Source organism: Vanessa atalanta, chromosome 4 (assembly GCF_905147765.1).
Source record: "Vanessa atalanta chromosome 4, ilVanAtal1.2, whole genome shotgun sequence".
Lineage (NCBI taxonomy): Eukaryota > Metazoa > Arthropoda > Insecta > Lepidoptera > Nymphalidae > Vanessa > Vanessa atalanta.
This window is the reverse complement of record NC_061874.1, coordinates 6,184,091-6,204,871: the sequence shown is the minus strand read 5'-3', so window position 1 is coordinate 6,204,871 and position 20,781 is coordinate 6,184,091. Positions and strand designations below refer to the sequence as shown.

Here is a 20,781-nt window from a genome sequence, read left to right as displayed (position 1 = left end):
TTGGAATAAGAAGGTATTCTTGCTTTGTTTAGTGAAAATATATAAACGAGTCAATCACTTTTAAAAATGTGCTTAAACACTTCAAATTAAAATCAAAATAGTCTTTTACTGTCTATTTATTATTTTTATCACAAATTATGCAAAGGCGGACAGAATATAAAGCCAAAAGTTGAACAGAGAATTCGTGGTGCACAGCTATTGCGTAGTTGTTGGTTTAAAATGGTTTCCTGCCAGTTCTTCTCAGTAAAAATACATTTCAAAGTGGTAGCTTTACATTAAATTGAATCTTGTTAATTGACATTCCACTCAAAAGTAATTTCTAGTACTTCGTTTGTATTTATACAAAATTTTGCTAAATTTCCTGGTTTGATGTCCCCAGAGTGTGATACTTAGAAGAATGCCTGTGTGTTTTTACGAATCTCAACAAGTATTTTTATCGTCTAATATATTTTTCGAAAAAGTGACCATTTTTGACCTTGAGATCTGTTATGTTCCTGTTACAGTCATACTGGCTAACTCTCTCACTGTTCAACCCGGAATTCAACAATACTGAGTATTGCTGTTTGGCTAAGATGTACGCGTTCTAACCACTGGGCCATCTCGGCTCGCGGCGATGAGGTATATTTTATAATAATAAAAAGTTCTCTAAAGATAAATATTGACTTAAAAAGCTATTACGAAGTCGGTGTACAATAGAGAGTAATAGTAATTTATTATATTGTTCTGTACCAAAGGGCCGAAACAGGAAGTTGATAATTTAGGTTTTATATTATATGATACTATTTATCGCCCGCGGCTTCGCATTTTAGGCATAAAAAGTAGTAGTAAAGTAACCTATCAAACTTCGTCAATTGATTGGTCTGGCCGGGAAAGAACAACAGACAGACAAACAAACAGATAGACGCTTAGACAGAGTTACTTTCGCATTTGTTATATTAATATTACTCGATTTAAATGCGAAGCTTCCTTTAACCCGCGCTTTTATATGTATATGGTTCACATATTTCCGCTTAAATCTAAAAACGTCGATTATTATTCGTTTCCCCGTTTGTATTTGTTTGACTTTTGTAAATAATATCTATCTTCTCGTTATTTTTATAAAAATATACATATATATAGTCTTAAACAAACTCTGCATGAACTAAAGCATTCGTGGAAAATAATAAAATTACAAATTCAAAATTTACGTGTTCATAATTTTTACCGGAAAATTCTGCAGTAATTGCAGGAGCAATTAAAAACGAAATTGTCTACTCTGGTAGTGAATAGCAAAGAAGATCGCATAAAATATGAGGCACTAACGAACGTAACACAAAACTCAGAATACTTGAATATTTTGTCTTTAGGATGTGACATAAAGTCTATTTTAGTTCCTGTGAAATTCTCTTACTTTAATACAAAGACAGAATCAACTTTATTTTAGATTTTTTTAATGAATTGTAAATAAGAGTATCAATGTTTTAACATTTCCGTCTGCAATAGCATACAAGAACCAAAATATGCTGTGAAAATAGATGAATTTAATGTTCATAAAAACATAATCATCATAGTCATCATGAGTATATCATATACGACGCATACGTCGTTCGTACTAATTAATTTATTATAACAAATTAAAAGATATATTTTTGAAGTGAACAACTATTTTAAAGTGTATTAGATACTCAAGTTTAAATGTGCTTGATATAAACTAAAATAATAAACATTAAAACTTAAAATTAACGAAAATATCGAAATAATTGGTGTAAACTAGTGGAGTGGCCAGTGTGTTGTATAAAACGCGTAAGCGACACGGAATACACGGCGCTTACGACGTTTTGGACGTTACATTTTTATAAGGCAAAGTAATACTTATGCAGTGTTTCTTTTTGTTTACCTACCTCACATTATAAAACAAAATGGATTGTAAACAATGTATGGATATCTTAAAACCTGAAGTATCTATTAAATGCGTTAGATGTCAAGGTAACTTCCATCACGAATGTATTGGATTATCAGAAGGTGATTTTAAGAAAATGTTGCCAATGAATAAGGCCAAATGGAAGTGTCCTAATTGTAAAATTTCTAAAAAGATTGGTCAAAGCAGTCCCCAGGAGCTGACCGCGTCTCAACCGCATTCTATTTTAAACGTTGATGCAAACTCTTTAATGTCTCATTTCGATGAGCGTTTTAATAGATTAAGCTCAACTATCGAGTCATTCAAAACCTTTATAACTGATGAATTGAAAAAAGTTACTGATACGGTCAAGAAGTGGACTGAAAGAATTGTAAACATCGAGTCATCTGTAACAAGTGTTAATGAAAGAATAGATAACTTTGAGGTCGAATTATCTAAAATCCATATTTTGCAAGCGGAATTAAATAACTCAAAGACATTGATCAAGGACTTAAAGGAAAGCCACAGTAAGAATGAGCAATGGGTTCGGCGCTCTAATATACAGATTAATGGCATACCTCAAAAAAAGGGTGAGAATTTAATAAATATAGTAAAATTACTTGCTGAAAGATCAAACTTTAAATTGTGCCCTAATACTGACATTGACTTTGTTACTCGAGTAGCCACCAAAAATGATTTAGACATTAAAAAGCCTAAACCTATTATTGTGAAGATGCAGGCTCGATATAAAAAGGATGATTTCTTGTCATCACTTCGCAAATTAGGAAGCATCAAGGCGTCTGACATTGGATTTCCAGGGGTGCAAAATCAAATATATGTTAATGATCACCTCTCCACGCGTAACAAAGCATTATTGAGAGAAGCCAAACGTCTTTCTAAAGAAAAAGGTTATGTCTATTGTTGGGTCCGGAATTGCACGATTATGGTACGAAGAACAGATAACTCGCCGGTACTCCATATTACATCTGAGGAATCTTTAAAAAAGATCTCATAAGCGTTAACTCGATATTTAATATTTTTTTTACTTACTTAATTCATTATCAATCGTTATATTTTTTATATTCTTATATTTTTTATGTAATTCTTTGCATTATATCATACTTTATACCTTATAATCGAATTAAATTTGATGAAATTGCTATGCTTGTCGGTGGTTATGAGTCTAAATCTTGTGATAAGTTAATTTTACTTCTTCTATTTAATAAAAATATGCCTTGGGGTAATTGCTCAGATATTAGTACTTTACTTAAGTATTGGATAATGCTATTCGAAAACTTTAATTGGATAATTCGTAATAAACAGAATGCATATTTGTATATTTTTCTATATCCGCCATGATTTTGAATATTTTTTACCACAACGTTCGTGGTTTACGTACCAAGACAAAACAATTTTATCTTAATGTATTAAATCATAACTATGACATTATCTGCCTAACAGAAACGTGGCTTTTGGAAGGTATTTTTGACGAGGAATTATTTGATACCCGATATACTGTATATCGTAATGACCGTAAATATGACTGTCTTGATATGGAGAGAGGGGGTGGAACATTAATAGCTATTCGTAAGGAATTTTCTGTAGACATGTGTATTAAAGAATTTTCACCAACTCATCCTCATGTCGATATTACATACTTAAAAATTATATTGCGGCACAATTTACCACATAAGTCAATATTTCTTTTCTGTTGCTATTTTCCACAAAATTGTTACCAGGCTGAGTCACAATTGGAATTTTTCGAGTTTGTTTCTGACTTAATTATTCATCATCCATGTCAAGACATTGTGATGGTGGGTGATTTTAACATAAGTAAATCGGTTTGGTTATATAGTGATGATAACAGCTCTCTTAATATTTCAAATCCTTCTGTGGATGTTATAACATATCAGTTATCTGCATTTATAAATTTTACAAGCTTGCGTCAGTTTAATCACGTTCTTAATGTAAACGGTAGGTTATTGGATTTAATTCTTTCAAATTTACACTGTGATGTATCTCGTACCGCCCCTTTATCTGAACCAGAGGATGCCCACCACCCTGCTCTCTGTCTTATGATAGATATTTGTTCAATTGAAAGGAATTTAAGACCTAATAGGCGTATTGTTCGTTTATATCATAAGGCTGACTATGAGGTTGTTAGTGCTGAATTAGATAAAGTTAATTGGGAGCTTCAGTTAAATAATAAAAATATAACCGAAGCAGTTGATATGTTTTATCAAATCGTGGACCAGATCATACAACATTTTATTCCATCAAAAGTTATTACTGAAAACAATAAATATCCTTGTTGGTACTCTCGGACACTAATTACCTTAATAAATAAAAAATTAAAATGGCATAGGAAGTGGAAAATTTATGGACGAATATATGACTACAATAAATTTTCGGACCTTCGGGCTCAAACAAAAAATATTGAAACGGATTGTTACAACTTATTCGTAGAGAGAGCAGAACAGAATATATATTTTAATTCTAAGCATTTCTGGACTTTCATAAAATCTAAGAAAGGTCATAACAGTCTGCCGGATACTTTATATTATAATAATGAATTCAGTTCTGATGGACAACAAATCTCGAATATGTTTAATCACTTTTTTAATTCTGTTTTTGAATTGGATTCAGGGTCCATGTCGATCATATCGTCTAATAACTCTTGCAATCAGACAATAATAAATTCAATTGAGGTTACTAATAACAAAGTAGAGCATTATCTTTCAAAGCTGAATATATCTAAGGGTAGCGGCCCAGATGGCCTACATCCTATTTTTCTAAAAAATTGCAGCAAGGCACTTTGCACTCCTTTAACTATTCTCTTTACAAAGTCCTTGAACACGGGTTGTATGCCACGGGAGTGGAAGAAATCTTTAATCACACCTATTTTTAAACAAGGCGATAAAAATAATGTTAAAAACTACCGTGGCATTTCAAAATTGTCTGTGATTCCTAAGATGTTTGAAAAAATTATTTTTGATACCTTGTTTCCGTTATTAAGGCCTTTACTTATACCAAATCAACATGGATTCATCAATAAACGCTCAACTGAGTCAAATCTTTGTGAATTTCTTGATATAGTATTGAAAGCTATGGAAGATGGTCACCAGGTGGATGCCGTGTACACCGATTATTCGAAAGCTTTTGATAAAATTTCTCATAATCTGTTGCAAAAAAAACTAGAAAACATCGGTGTACACGGCGATCTCTTGCGATGGTTGACATCCTACCTTCGTGATCGTACTCAAGCTGTCGCAGTTAAAGGGTTTACTTCTACTTTTGTACCTATAACATCCGGTGTGCCTCAGGGTTCCCACCTTGGTCCCTTATTATTTAACGTCTTTATCAATGACTTAACATGCTGCTTCTTAAACTCACAGTTTTTACTCTATGCCGATGACACAAAAATTTTCAAAGTTATAAGAGATAACCAGGATTGTATCGAACTCCAAAATGATCTAAATAGGTTAGGACAGTACTGCAAATCTAATGGCTTACAACTAAATTTGGCTAAATGTTGTATTATAACATTTTCAAGAAAAAAAATGCAACATTCTTTCAGTTATTCAATGTTTGGTATTAAATTGCGAAGGGTAACTGAGGTACGGGATCTTGGTGTACACCTTGATAGCCAACTCGTGTTCGATAAGCATATTGAAAAAATTACTTTAAAATCTTACCAAATGTTGGGCTTCATCTCAAGGCAAGGTATTGACTTTAGGAACCCTAATACACACATTATACTTTATAATGCTTACGTTCGGTCACACTTGGAATATGCATCGACTGTATGGAATCCATGTTATGCTAAGTATATTCAAGAAATCGAAACAATTCAAAATAAATTTCTTAAAAAATTAAAATATAAATTTGGTCACGATTTGCCTACTCTACTGTCCTTGAAAACTAGACGAGAACATAGAGACCAATTGTTTCTATTTAAAATTATTAACAGCCTTATAGATTCGCCTTATCTCCTAAATAAAGTATTATTAAACTGTCCTCGCTTAAGTGCTCGGTACAAAGCCACTTTCGCAACTCCAAATCATAAAACAAATTATTACAAAAATAGTTTTATAGTAAGATCGTGTAGCAACTATAACGATAAATATAACCACATAGACTTGTTCAGCAGCAGTCTCAGTAAGTTTAACTCGATACTTAAAAATAATTAGATTAAGATTTGTTATTAACTTTTTTTTTTTCCTTTTTCATATTTCACATGATATAAGTTTGGTTTATATACATTTTTACACTTGTTAGTTTATTTATTTTTTTTGTTTTTTTTTAATTACTATACATTTAATTTTTCTGTTTTATATATATATATTATGTTCACTTCCAGATTAATTATTTGTGGAAACTGTATTGGCATGTGTGTTATTTAAGGTTGATTAGTTTTATGTAATATAAAATATGCTGTTTGTTTCACTTACTTACAAATAAATAAAAAAAATAAAAATAAAAAATAATTATTCAACATTTCATATAATTGCCATAATTGGTAGTGAAGCAGCGCGGTGCGATGAGAAATTAGACCTCTACCCATCTTTGGAATATTAGCACTGTTACCTCACTTTTTTATAAGAAACTAGTTGTCACTTGTGGCTGTATGCGTTGGTTGTCCGGTCTTAGGCGTACAAAATAGCCTATCTTACCTTGGAGTTCAAGCTTCCTTCATACCAAATTTCATCATATCGGTTCACTGGTTTAGCCGTAAAAGAGCAACAGACAGAGTTCCTTTCACATTTATAATAGTATTAGTAAAGATGTGCAGGAGCAAAATACCACAAATAAAAATTTTATATCAATCTGAATTATAAGAATTTTCTTATAATAAACAAGATAAGTTTATACTTTATCATATCATCGTACGCAGTATTACAAAAAGTACATAAATACCTATTTATTGATACTAGCTGAGCCTGTAGGAAATTTCCTTTAAAAAAATTTCATTTTTAGGTCATTGGTTCAGCTTTTTGAGAGACAGAATTACTTCTGACTTTATAATATTCGTATAGATTGTGATGATATCCTCCGGACCGATTTTGTCTAAGGCTATCGCTCAGCTAAAACTTTGTGAAAAGCATCAGCTATTATAGTAAACAAGTATATGTAAAAGCTAAAGTGTATATTTCCTATTCTCTCACTCCTAATATATAAGTTATTATTCCAGCTATTATTCTTATATAATTAAATGAAACAGTAACCGGGCTGATGATAGATCAGGTGCAAGAACAGTGCGCTTTACGTGGTTTTTGATACACGGTAACTTAATGCAGTCTACTCCTACCTGTCACTAAGAATATCTTAACAGAAAAAAACAATTATGTTTCGGTACGATCCGGAATACAGTTCCAGTACCTCATGATGGATAAACAGTAGAGCAGGAAGGAGGTACATGAATATCTATGATGATAATACGCATCAATTAATAAGGCTATATAATTACGTAGCATCCTCATGTTGTATTCAATTCAGTAAAATTAGTTTCATTATTTCGTTTATTAACTGGTTAAGTATAATTGCTGATTTCAGGCGTAAGGCTTTCTCTTAAAAATAATAAAATTATTGAGGGGCTTACCCCTCAATAATTTTACTGACAAACTTCTTCGGTAACATGTTAACGTGATTAGCTTCACTTAAGGAATATATTATGCGAGGTCGTAGAAAACCTTTTCTGCAGACTTGAGGTGTTTTATCTACTTAATAAATGATACTCTTAATAACTAATATTAACATGGTTATTAATATACGCTCCAAGTGAAATTGTCGTTATTATAATGACATTATCATTACTCCTTTAATATTACGTCTTTTGAAGAGAATATTTTGATGTGAGAGAATCATCTGATTTTTACATATACAGGTTAGCACGCAATTTTCCTATATCATAGAACGTGAGATATAATTACAGTCACAAGTTAAGTATATGAAAATTCAGTCGTACTTGCTTGAGATTGAATTCGTAATCTTTGATTCAATTTGCTATATACCACTGGGCCATTCGACCAAACTCTTATTAATATATGACTAGCTCAGTAAATAAAAGTAAGAACCACTTTTGCCCGGTTCGAAAAAGCTATTTAAAAAATTGTGATAACCCACAGTATCATTATCAGCATCGACATTAGCCTGATACTAACATAGAAATATTTTATAAGATTAAAGCACCAATAAAAGACTCTGGAGTATGCCTACTTTCGAGGGTATACGTTAGGAAAATGTTGATACGCAAACATAATAATATCAGAATAGATTCCTTTTGAATAAAAGTGAATTAATATTTTAAGCGTCCTTTTAATGTATTTTTATATAATATATAAGGACTAATAAAATTACTTTCTACCGAATTTTGGCCAAGTTTCTGAGAGTAACCTACGCAGGAAATATTATATTGCACAAGTGTGAGCTTGCGCACTATAATATAATATAATAGCCCGTTGGGACGGTAACGACGACTTTTCATACTTTCTGAGGTACGGGATTGTAAACATTGCCCACTTCCTAACGCTGGGACTGCCACTGAGATTTTCTTAACAAGAAACCTAATAACCTTTATGAGTTGTCCTGGGATTCCATCAAAATAACTCTTAAGCGTAAACGTACAGAACGTTAGCAATACAATCTAGTCACGAGACCACCGAAACAGTCACGTCATTAATATGTCGTAAAACCTTACAAGATTGCCGAAGTAACTTGATTTTAGCCAGCAGAACACATATTACAAATATTGAGAAGTATGGAATATTTTTTTTACCTACTTTTATTATTTTAACTCTGATATAAAATTAAATATGTCCCCGTCATCACTGTGTTAGCAACTGTCACCTACTTAACTTGAGTTCACATTCAGTTTGCGCCAAAATTTGTGATGTACTTTGCGAGCCAAAAGCCAAAAGTGGTTAAAACTTTATTTATAACTTGCGTCGTAATTACAGTACCTAAAGTTTTTTCTAACCACTGCTTTTTAGTTAGAAAGATAATAACATACATTTTACATTATCAAATGCAATCGAAAAGGCAAAGTCAAAAAACTTTTTCTTTTCTAAAGCACTTGTTACGTCCTTGCCTGATTCGATTGGATACATCTATTCATTGTGCATTTAATTTGAGTGTTGACACTTAACTTGTTTTATATTTATTAATATTACTTAAAAATACCTCTTCAATTACAAGCTAGGTTCTTCAAAGTGTGTCTTTGGGGAGGGGGGGGGGGTGGTAAATATCTTGAAACATTTCAATTAGTTGTATATTATGTTATTCAAATTATAAATAATTTATACAATAACTTGATTGTCTTATGAAAACTACCCCATACTATGTTTATCATATACACTTTGAATAATTCCATAATAAAGTTGTCGTGGAAAAAAAACTTATATAAATGTTCCTATAATATATGATCCGAGTACTCTTCTACATTGATATTATTTTTATATATTGTTTTTGAATCCGCAATGTATTTGCGCAAAACTATAAAATTTAAGACCACGCTTTTTTATCTTTAATATAATAAATCTTGTATTGAGTAAGGTGTTTTATTTATCAATGCTTTTTTGACATGAGTTAGTTTAAGTATTTAATAGGCCAATTTAAAAATAGCTGTGGAATCTTGTTATAGAAACCAATACCGTGCCCCAGGAAGGATGTATTAACTTTGCGAAGTCGGAAACCAGATTTTATTAGTTTACCTCCTCTATGATCGTTCGTTACATTGATTATTATTTTTAGAAAATAACTCCTAAGAAACCTAATCTTAGGTTTAAAAACAGGACACGTGTTGGCTTTCGCTAATGAGACAAAATATTTATAATAATTTAGTTATTATAAGAGTGTACGTAATAAAATGAAATCAAAATATTCAACACAAAATTATAAACGAAAGAAATTATTATTATAAAAGACCTTGAAAATTTAATATGTATACGAAATAAATAAATTAATTTATAATCTTTTACCAACCTAGCATAAGCATTTAAGCCTCATCCTAATCAGATTAATGCGAACATCAGGCTTATTTTATTAGTATTTATTATCTACCCATAAAAAAAATACACTAGATTAAAATTTCAATCAAACCTGACCTAAACTCGAAAATATAACTTTTGTGCCAAATTAGAAAAAAAAATTGTTACAAATGAATGATATAAAATCAAATATGCAAAAGCACTACATCGAATGAAAAAATGAAATATAATATTTCATAGACTTTAGTTTATTAAATATTTCAACATCAATATTCGTTTACATAAAAAATGGACAATACAACTGTGCAATTTTTTTTTCAAATGATATTTAATTTAATTCATAATAACAAAGGGATAAATTTTAATTATATGTTAAAATAAACACTTAATTTCTATTATAATAATATTCAATGATATTTTGCGTTGATATTTGATACACTTAATAGACGAATTAATAAGAATTTCTTGGCGTTGGATTCTTAAACTTATAAAAGATTCTTCATCTTACTCCTCATCTTCCGTATCTTTTAACAATCATTCTTATTTATTATTTATTCTTACATAGTTCTCAGGAATCTTTTTCCTAAAGCGATTGGTTAGGATGCCAATGCTTCCAGCCATATTCTAGTGACTATGATAGAGTCGGGATTATCTTCGTCATCGTCAATGGCACTAAAGGCCAATATGGCATACCATCTGCTTCCCTTTTATAAACTCTGAGGTGTCAACTTTGTAGATGGTGGATTCCTTTTCCTTAATTTTCACATTTAGTACACAGTTATTATGAGCCTTAAGGATATTGCTGCATCGGAAGTTCTTTGTGGCTTTCGCGGCTTGGATTATTGCCAAATACTCGCAGAAGGCATTGACCATGTGATCTACAGGTTTAACTACCTATTTGAAACTAGACGCTTGTGTCATATATACCGAAATAAATATTTTGTTTTTATTTTGAAACTAAAAACTGCTATTAGGTCCATCTGATAGCAAGTGAATATAGTACCTCAAGGCGTTAGAACAATGAGATTTAAGACATTTTTTGTGCCTTTCATTGCTCTACACCACATGCAATTCAAATTAAAACACAATAACGCAATTTTTTAACTTTTATCGGAAAAAATATGATGTATGTTCATTGTGACTTCACTTATTCTATCCGCGGCTTCGCTCACGAAAATAACGTTTTTATAAATTGTTTAATTAATTAACTCGGCACATTTATCTAATACGAAAACGTATGTATGTTAAAAGCGTATTGATGTCTTTAGTTTCTGCTGACTAGTCAATCAGACACTTAAGATTTTCAGATATAGATATCGACTTCAAATCGACTTTGAATGTCATTCAGAATATTAGTTGGTAATATTATGTATAAACGTCAATTGTTAATTATTCAAATCGCTATAAAATTTACAAATAATTCTGTTGATACGTTACCGGTCTTTAATCGAATAAAAATAAATATTATTATTATATACATACTTCCTTGATAATTAAGTAATACTTATTACTTTAAAATTGATTAAATAGAACATAATTATTATAAACAATTCAGGTATTTTATGTAACAGTTATATTAAGTAATTTATAATTGAGAGAAAAGTTTTACTGTTTATCGTAGATGCCTATGAAATGGGTTAACGTTTATATAAAAGTTACAATGGAATTCTCCCGAGACCAGAACAGCTATTCGTCAGGATTTCACGTGAGGAATTCTACAGGGATTGCGAAGTGAACGTATGTCAAGCTCAGTGAAGATAACGTACATATAAAATATTGATGTAGAAGGGCCGCGGCAGACGTCTTATATTTTACGTTTCAAATACAAAATGTAATCGAATATTAACAAGACGTAAGAGTTTCTGTTCTTATTAAAAATGAAACATTACAATATAAAAGTCATTACAATACAATACAAACATGACTCGAATATTTTCATTCTTTGGAAAAAATGTACTACTTGTACATCTCATCTATGTATTAATAATAATTAAATAATATGTTTACTGGTAATTTTTATATACGACTTTTCTATTTTCATTTTTATTTTACGACATTATATTTTTTATTTTTACAAAATTACGCACACTTTTGTGACAAAATAAATAGATCTGTAAGTGCCCCACAACTATGACCAAACTATATAAGGCCATCTCTTTTTTGAGAAGAAAGTTTTGAGCATTCTACATAGTAGAGAGCCGAGATGGCCCAGTGGTTAGAACGCGTGCATCTTAACCGATGATTTCGGGTACACCACTGAATTTTCATGTGCTTAATTTCTGTTTATAATTTATCTCGTGCTCGGCGGTGAATGAAAACATCGTGAGGAAACCTGCATGTGTCTAATTTCAACGAAATTCTACCACATGTGTATTTTACCAACCTATACTCCAAAACCTTCTCCTCAAAGGGAGAGGAGGCCTTACTCCGCAATGAGAAATTTACAGGCTTTTAATGTATATTCTACCGCGCTCCAATTCGATTAAATATTGTAGAAGATACTATAAACACAATAATATGAAACACATGAAAAATCAGCAATGCAATGCTTTGTTTTTTTTTTCAATTATATTAATTTATAAAATTAACGTCTTTAACCATTGGGCTGTCTTGCATATAAACGCATTAAAACATTAAAGCAATGGAAAGCCGTTAAACCATTTTATATTAGTTATAGCTCTGCTCTACTGGAAATACTGAATTAATAACCTGTAGAAGTGTTTGATAATATGTTTCATTTAAGATTATACAATAATTCCCGTTGAACAAATTGAAATTTAATTTATCTGTATGACAAATCTCCTTTGTCTTGGTCAAATCGAGTTGTGAGACAAACGTAGAAATATAATAAGTGAATAGCCTATAAGTATTACATTCGATGTTAATACTAAAAATAATATTATACAGTTCATAAATGTATGCGAAAAAGGTAAACGCTCTCTGATCCCTCACTCTCATAACCCTTGAGGACGGCGATCCAATACCAGAAAGAGGCATAGGACCCAGGGGTTTACACACCTTGAACCAATGTGGGAGTGTAATAATACCAAATTCCAAAATCCGGACTACAGCTGAGAGTTCTTGAACACATAACATAACCGATAAATTATTGTTTAGATGACTTGGGATTTATACTGAAACTTCAGAAAATACAATCTTATAAGCTAACCAGACCAGCTAGTTAGCTAGTCGATTATACAATATTATTCGCTAAATTATATTATAAGCTCTTTTGAATTATTGACTTGATTGAATTACTTGTCAAAAACCTTATAATATTTCAAGAACAAAATATAATACGTAAAATGATTGAACATTGAATCGTATCAAAATAAATTATTTTCACAATTATTTAATAACGAATTACTTGCTATTTATCGTTGTTTATCTATTAATTACTACTTGACATCAAACAATAAGGGTTTACATGAAATTCTAATTCATTTATTGAATGTATAAGCTTGACACTTACATATTATCAGTCTACAGAAAACTGCCCCGGTTTCGAAAAGAAAATACCCTGTAAAAGCAAAATGAAAGAAACTCTGCTGGCTTTCTTCGTCAAATTTTGTAATTGATAACAATTTTCATTATAATAAAAAAAAATAGCCAAGAGGCGATCCTTTTATTCCCACGGTTCGCTTTCATAAACTCACTAGATTAACCATTAACCATTTGCACACAATTTTTCTCTTTACATTTTTATGTAATATACGAACAGAGGCGCGATTGTAATGCTTTATGGGATGAAATTATTGACGAGTATATTCGTAGTTGTAAAATTAAAATCGACGCTGCCAGCTACGGCTCTGAATAATGTATAAAATCGAGTTAAATATGAGTGTAATGAACTTCTGGATTCATCGTAAATTTGCTACAAAATGTCATCGATTTTAAAAATTCCAGCCAGTTGAAAGACCAAATGGCCAATAATGCTAGTAGAGTCACGGCTGTCGTTATAACTTAGACAAAACTAAGTACTAATAATAAACTATAGTAAATTATGATTATATTTTATTTTTCAGATTTCTTAAATAATTTTAGGAAAGTAAATAATGCCTTATACTAATAACAATAATATTATTTACAAAATTTTATTCTTTTATTATTTAGGAGATAACATTTTCATTAGCTTCGCATTGACTGAACAAGCGAGATTTTCTTTTTATGTTTTTATTAGATTTATTTTTAAGTCATATTAAAGGTGCTTTGTTTATTTTATTACAATATGTCATACTGAGGTAAACAAAAGTCGACGTCAACAATTACTACTTGTACATTTAAACTAAAAACTTAAAAATACTAGTATCGGTAACGCTGACGATAAGATTACAAGAACCTCTTCAAAAAAAAAAATCTATATTTACAATACCTAATCAGCTATATTCAGTTTTATTATTCATATCTTGACTTGCCCTACTTTGGCTATCTCAAAACATACACGCAAAATGTCAGCCGGTTTAGTAACCTCCGTCTTTTTCGATGTCGGTTAAAACAATAAAAAGGAAATATCATTCGGAAGTTATGCCATCGTGTAAGCTTTTATTCATTGTCTCCTGAGACGGCACGTGCTTCAAATACTGGCTTAGGAGTCGGATACAAAATCCACTTGCATACTTACTACGACTATTATTATATAAACTGTTTACTTTTTACTTCCCTACACAAAGATTATAAATAACACAAAAAATAGTGCACTTCCAAAGGATTTTAAAATAAAAAATAGTCTATGACTTAAATTATATTTATGTTATGTTATGTGTTATTGGTATATTATGAATATTATTATTTGTGGTAATGTATTAATTAATATACTGAATTCGAAACGCGACCAAGCCGCTGGGAACAGTATATTTATATATAAAGCCGAGTTCTGAAGATTAACTTTTGGTTTTCAAATAAAGTTTCGGATCCATAGCAAATATTAAAACTGACTAACATGTAATGGAAAAGTTTTTGCTTCCATCCTCGATACTTCCTCTTTAATCTTCTACGCGTCATCGAAATCATAACACAAATAAAATGTTTAATAACAGACTGAATTGTCAGTAAAAAACAATTTATAAAGTGAGCCGTGCGTATAGAAATAAAGATAATTATTTTACTCAAGTTGAAAAATAAACAATCAATCTTGTATTTATCTCCGTCTGTAAAAAAATCATTTAATTTTAAATTAGTTGTTGTATACGTAACTTTTGGTAAAAAATATATAATCATACGAAGCCTAAGGCAAAATAACATATTTAGACAAAATGCGACATCCCTTTGTAAATCTCTTTTTTGATGCATAGGTGGCAAACGATCAGCAGGTTTATCTGATGGTTAGTGACTGCCTATGGACATCTGCAATACACGGGGGCTTGCAGGTGAGTGGTCTATGAGGAATGAATAAGTTCTTTTCTTGAAGGTTCCCAAGTTGTATCGTTCGGAAAAACCGCTGACGAAAGCTAGCAGAAAAGGCCCTAAAAATGGCGCTGGTGTAAATTTCTGGACATCGAGGTTGTGGAATGAAATAACATTTTTACTACTCGTATGAATGGCATTTCGCAATTTCATCGAGTCTTTCATCATCATTGCAATATATGAAGTTATTCGTGTGACGCGATATTGCAACCACTGCATGTGATACGCTGTCATGAAATTGTAGCTTTAAAGTCGCATATTTTATTAGGTATCTTCTTGTATTGTATGAATTTTAAATCCTTTTCTGTTGCGGAATTCTTGATCTTATAGGGATTCTTTCTCCGCCTGTGCATATTGTCAAATACAGTAATAGTTATAGATTGGCACGCCGCTTTGCAGATTTTATTGTTTTTCCACAACCTAGTACTTCATTCACCCACGTTATACTTGTGAGGATGCTGACTTCTAGAAATATATCCGAGGCTAGTGTTGTGTTATGATTTCGTTTTCAGGAGTCTGGATATAGTCTTTGTCTTCACCCGAGTCTTTGTCTTCATAAGATGCCTCCAGTAGAGCTTAAGACTGCCATATGAGAAGACTTCTATATATTTTTTCTAGATAGTGCCTTCCACTTTTTTTCTCTTTCTTATTGGCGATTACATGCTTTAAGTATGTTGGTACACTGTAATATAATATTTGGCTAATCTGGCTTGGAATACGAAGTTGCTTTCAAGCGCTCACTTATTTAGAAACCCACTACTGAGTGAAACTCTTGCTTCGTAAAGATAAGTTAATAGGAATTACTACTTGGATTGGATTTGTGGATACACATGTAGCAATATATAATTCGAAACATGCAGACTTATTCCCAACGTTTTCCTTTACCACCGAGCACGAGATTAATTATAACATATAAATTAAGCAGACGAATTCAGTGGTATTTGCCCAGATTTTAACCCAAAGTCTTATGTTATGATCCACGCTTCCTCTCCGGAAATAGACAATTCTCAACATCATATCTCCAAAGTTGAACGACACAACATTTCCAATAAAGTAGTTACCAATGTCAATTTTCATTAACTTTGGTCTCTCCTACAAGCCAATATGTCAATCGTTAGATAGCTTTGTGGGGGCCGAAAACCATTTCCAATACATTAGCGCTTTTTGTATTATTCGGTATAAACATATGCCAGTTCAGGCGAATTTATCAATCCTCGATGAATAAACTCTTGGAAACATATTACCATTTATGGCTGGCACCTATATTTGTCAATACACCTGGTTCCTATATTTAATAATAACATCATACATCAGTAGGTAATAGATTGCCTTTGAGTTACGAGTAAAAAGCCGTCAAAGCCGTTGCTATACCTCAGATGCATGTGACATTTTTTTTTGGTCAATTGTCTACGAGGCGTAGACAATTCAACCATCCTTATGTAAAAATAATCATTTGTGTATGTTGTTGAATATAGTGCCTGCCATTTGCAAATATACATACATATACTTATCTATAATCTGTCAACATAATTACATACTCTAAAAATATAAAAACACTTTTTTTTAATCTAAATAATGGTATACGGGTAATGTCGTGTAAAGTAAGTAAGCAAAATTGAACCAAAATCTAAGCAATCTAATCATGACTATGTAGGTTACAATATTACACAAGCTCTGCTTATGTAGTAAGTAAACACAATTCCGGTACCGAAACAGCATGCAACAAATGAATATGCTTGTATCAAATAAATTAAAATAATTATACATCCGTTAATATTTTGTACATAAAAGAGCAGATGCATTGTACACAATTATCGACATTAATTTACGTATATATTGATTTAATTAATATATTTTTAATTAAAGTTTCTTCATTTAAAATTGAATTTAAATAAAATAAGTATCGTTAGTCGAGCTGCAGATTGTTTAGAAGTGGAGAAAAGTTAGACGTACAAAGTCAATATAAATTGGAGACTCAAAATGAATATATTAATTGACGTCACAGGAATTCCTTAACTTAAATTGATGAATTTAATTTAGCTTACAAATGGAATAAAGCCGAATTATTCCGAAAAATTTCGATCGTGTTTAAATTTGTAACAAATACGCACATTACGTATTCGTTACAAAATTAAAAATGTCCCCAGGTTTTTTACATCGACCTTCATCTCTGTTTCTTAAAAACTAGTGTTTTATACAGAAGATGTATATATGTAGAAGTATAAATTCTGAAAGCAACTAAAATAGAATACTAATTCCAAGCTTTTCATAAATAATATTATTTTATATCGAATAATAATTAGCTCGGTCTATCAATGATTTACAAAGTAAACGCTTTAAACGAATTAATTGCCGAATGTAAATTTTCATTTTAATATATTTCATTTATATATAATATAATGCTAAACTATAAATGAAATGAAATGGTTTTCAGATCCGTCGAAAGAGATACGATCTGTAACAAGTAACACCGTGAGGTAATAACGTCAAGCTACAAAAACATTCCGACGTAGATATTTTTCTTATTATATGATTTATTGGCTCCATATCTCTCAGTCTCTGTCTAAGATAATGAAATTTTATAGATTTTTCAAGTTGCTCGCTACATTTATGATACTATGAAAAGCTACCACACATCATAGTGTAATACTCATTCAGTACATTGTTTTGAGTAATTAAATGAACAAAGCAATAATTGCAGTTCTAGAAATTATAAACAAACAAAAACATTACATTTATGTATTTCTTACGCCCGATGTTAAAACTTCGAGTTTCAAGAATATGAATCTAGTCTTATAGGATTTATTAACACTTTTATTGAATGTATGTACTCGTACGTACCAAATAGAATGACGTACAATTTGGACGTAAACGTTATCACAATGACCTCACCGTGTTTCTGATTCATTTATAGTATTCGTAATATTTTATACATTATCTTATAAGATACATAAATCATTGTTCATTCTGTTTATGTAATAAAATTCAAATAGCAATAATGGAATATAACATCAACTTTACCGCCTAAATTAAAACGATATGTTTTCTTATTGTACAATTTCATATTTCAATAATTATGTGACAGTCTAATACTGTAATCGAAGAAATATAATTTACAATATTCTCCTCCTCTCCTCTGTAAATCTCTGTAATCGTCAACAATACCCTAACATTACCGTTATTTTTAGCGTTATTCTCACATAAATGAGAATAGAGCAAAATGTAGCATCACAGTATACAATATAAATCAACGCCGTTTCCCATCAACGTCAGAAAATATAGACCAGCGCGTCACTGCACTAGCGAGGTCGGATCTAAGCTTTGTTACGACTATAATACGTTACCCTCGCCATATTATCTGCGTAGGCGCGTAAATGCAATACAAAGTTGTGTCCTTAATAAGGTAGATTTATGTTTTATCTTTTATTATAATCTGATAAACCTTCAATATTTCTTTAACGATCATATTTTAATTTGATATTTAAGCTTTGTATTAAATGAAATAATAGAAAACAAGAAATATTTTTAAATAAGCAATAAAATTGTTATAATCATTGAATATTTTAACACATTCAATGCCAAAAACACGGCGCCGTGGAGATGTACCTGGCCGAGTACACGGCGCCGTGTGGGGGCGGGGGGCCGCATACACGGCGCCGTGTCTCGCGACTCGTTTGTTTCTATGCATTAGTACAGCTCCGGCCATTGTGATAGCAGTACGTATTTTACGTGGCCATACACTCGATATATTAAGCGTCGAAAACAACTATTGGATTTTGATTCGCGCTTTTATTTTATAAAATAGGGACGTTTGAAAATTACACTTATTTACTCTAAAATGACTGACAAACCAGGCCCTTCCAAGCGCTCTAGTAGCCGTTTAACTTCGTGTTCCCGTGCTAAAAAAGCCCGTAAAATGAGTACATATAGTAGTGTGGAAGATTTTGAATATTCGAGTGAAGAAGATGCGTTTTCTCAATGTTGTGATGAAGACGATGTGAGCCGTGGAGAAGAAGGTAGCGATAACAGTGATGATAGTATTTTTGAAACTAGGCGCCGTAATCGAAGAGACAAACTTCAGCCGCCAGAATGTCAGAAGAGTTCAGAGCAAGTACACAATTTATTATTATGTGATAGAGAAGAACGCAATAAAGAGAAACTTACTCAAGAAGTATCTCCAGATTACCAAATGGCTACCTCCCCTTCTATCTTAGAAGTTTATGGAGAACTACCTCACATACCTGACAATTTACTGAATACTTCAGCAACTCCATCTGTATCCATGTTAATGTCCGATGCCCCTTCGTTTAATTTTCCTTGTGAAGATTTGCCACAAAGGTTACCGTTAAACGAAAATGCACATTCGTCATTATTCTCGCAATCTACAGTTGTAAGACCAGACGAAGTACCATCTCCAAGTGGAGCTACATCTCTTTGGAGTACAGATGGGAGGATGAATATCATAGAGTTCACCAAAACCCAAGAATTGTTAGTGCCAGCTCCATCTGATCCATTTGAGACATTCCGCTTACTATTAGATGATAATATTCTAGATTTGATAGTGCGTGAAACTAATGTCAATGCCAATCGTGTACTACAGGCTCCAGGTGTCAAAAAATACTCTAGAATAACAGCCTGGAAAGAGTTAACAAGAGCTGAGCTATTAACATTTCTTGGATTAGTCTTGCACACAGGCACTATTCGACTGAATAGATTAAGTGATTATTGGAAAAAGCATTGGCTTTTTAATATTCCTTGCTTTGCGCAATTTATGTCACGCAATCGCTTCATGTTGATATTACGTTGTCTTCATTTTTCCTCTGAAATATCTACTGAAGACCGACTGGCTAAAATTCGTCCTATAGTAGACCACTTTAATAAAAAAATGAATGAAATTTATTATCCGGGCAAACAATTGTCGCTAGATGAATCGATGGTGCTATGGCGTGGACGCTTACAGTTTAGGCAATATATTAAAAATAAGCGGCACAAATACGGAATCAAATTGTACGTACTTGCAGAACCAGAGGGTACCGTACTAAAATTTCAAATCTATGGTGGTGCAGGGGATGATACATCCGGCATAGGACATACTCAAAAAATTGTACTGAAGTTACTTGAAGACAAATTGGACTCAGGACACAGCGTCTATATGGACAATTACTATAATTCATATGATTTGGCTACAAAATTATTAGATCGTCAAACTTACTGCACTGGTACCTTAAATAAAAATCGAAAAGGTAATCCGATAGATCTCGCTACGGTTACACTCCGTAAAGGAGAAAATAAATCATTATTTTTAAATGGTGTACATATCGGCAAATGGAGGGACAAGCGATACGTACTGTATATATCAACAGAGCATGACAACGAAATGATGGAAGTCACCGATAAAAGAGGAAATGTTATTTTGAAGCCAGCAGCAATTATACACTATAATAAATTTATGTCTGGTGTTGATTTGCAGGATCAAATGGTTTCCTACTATCCTTGCGAAAGGAAAACTATGAGGTG

The 20,781-nt window shown here is 31.7% G+C and overlaps 2 protein-coding genes across 5 annotated transcripts in view; one reads left to right on the top strand and one right to left on the bottom strand.

Annotated features, from left to right (window-relative positions):
• The window catches only part of LOC125077562 (eye-specific diacylglycerol kinase), a 167,391-nt gene that overhangs the window by 109,285 nt on the left and 37,325 nt on the right, over window positions 1–20,781 (bottom strand). The window lies entirely within an intron of this gene.
• On the top strand, window positions 1,899–2,891 carry LOC125077976. The gene has a single exon (XM_047690111.1). The coding sequence runs from the start codon at window positions 1,899–1,901 to the stop codon at window positions 2,889–2,891; it is 993 nt and encodes a 330-aa protein (XP_047546067.1).

Excerpts from the sequence above, each read along its gene's own strand:
- LOC125077976 (XM_047690111.1), top strand. The coding sequence starts at position 1,899 with ATGGATTGTAAACAATGTATGGATATCTTAAAACCTGAAGTATCTATT.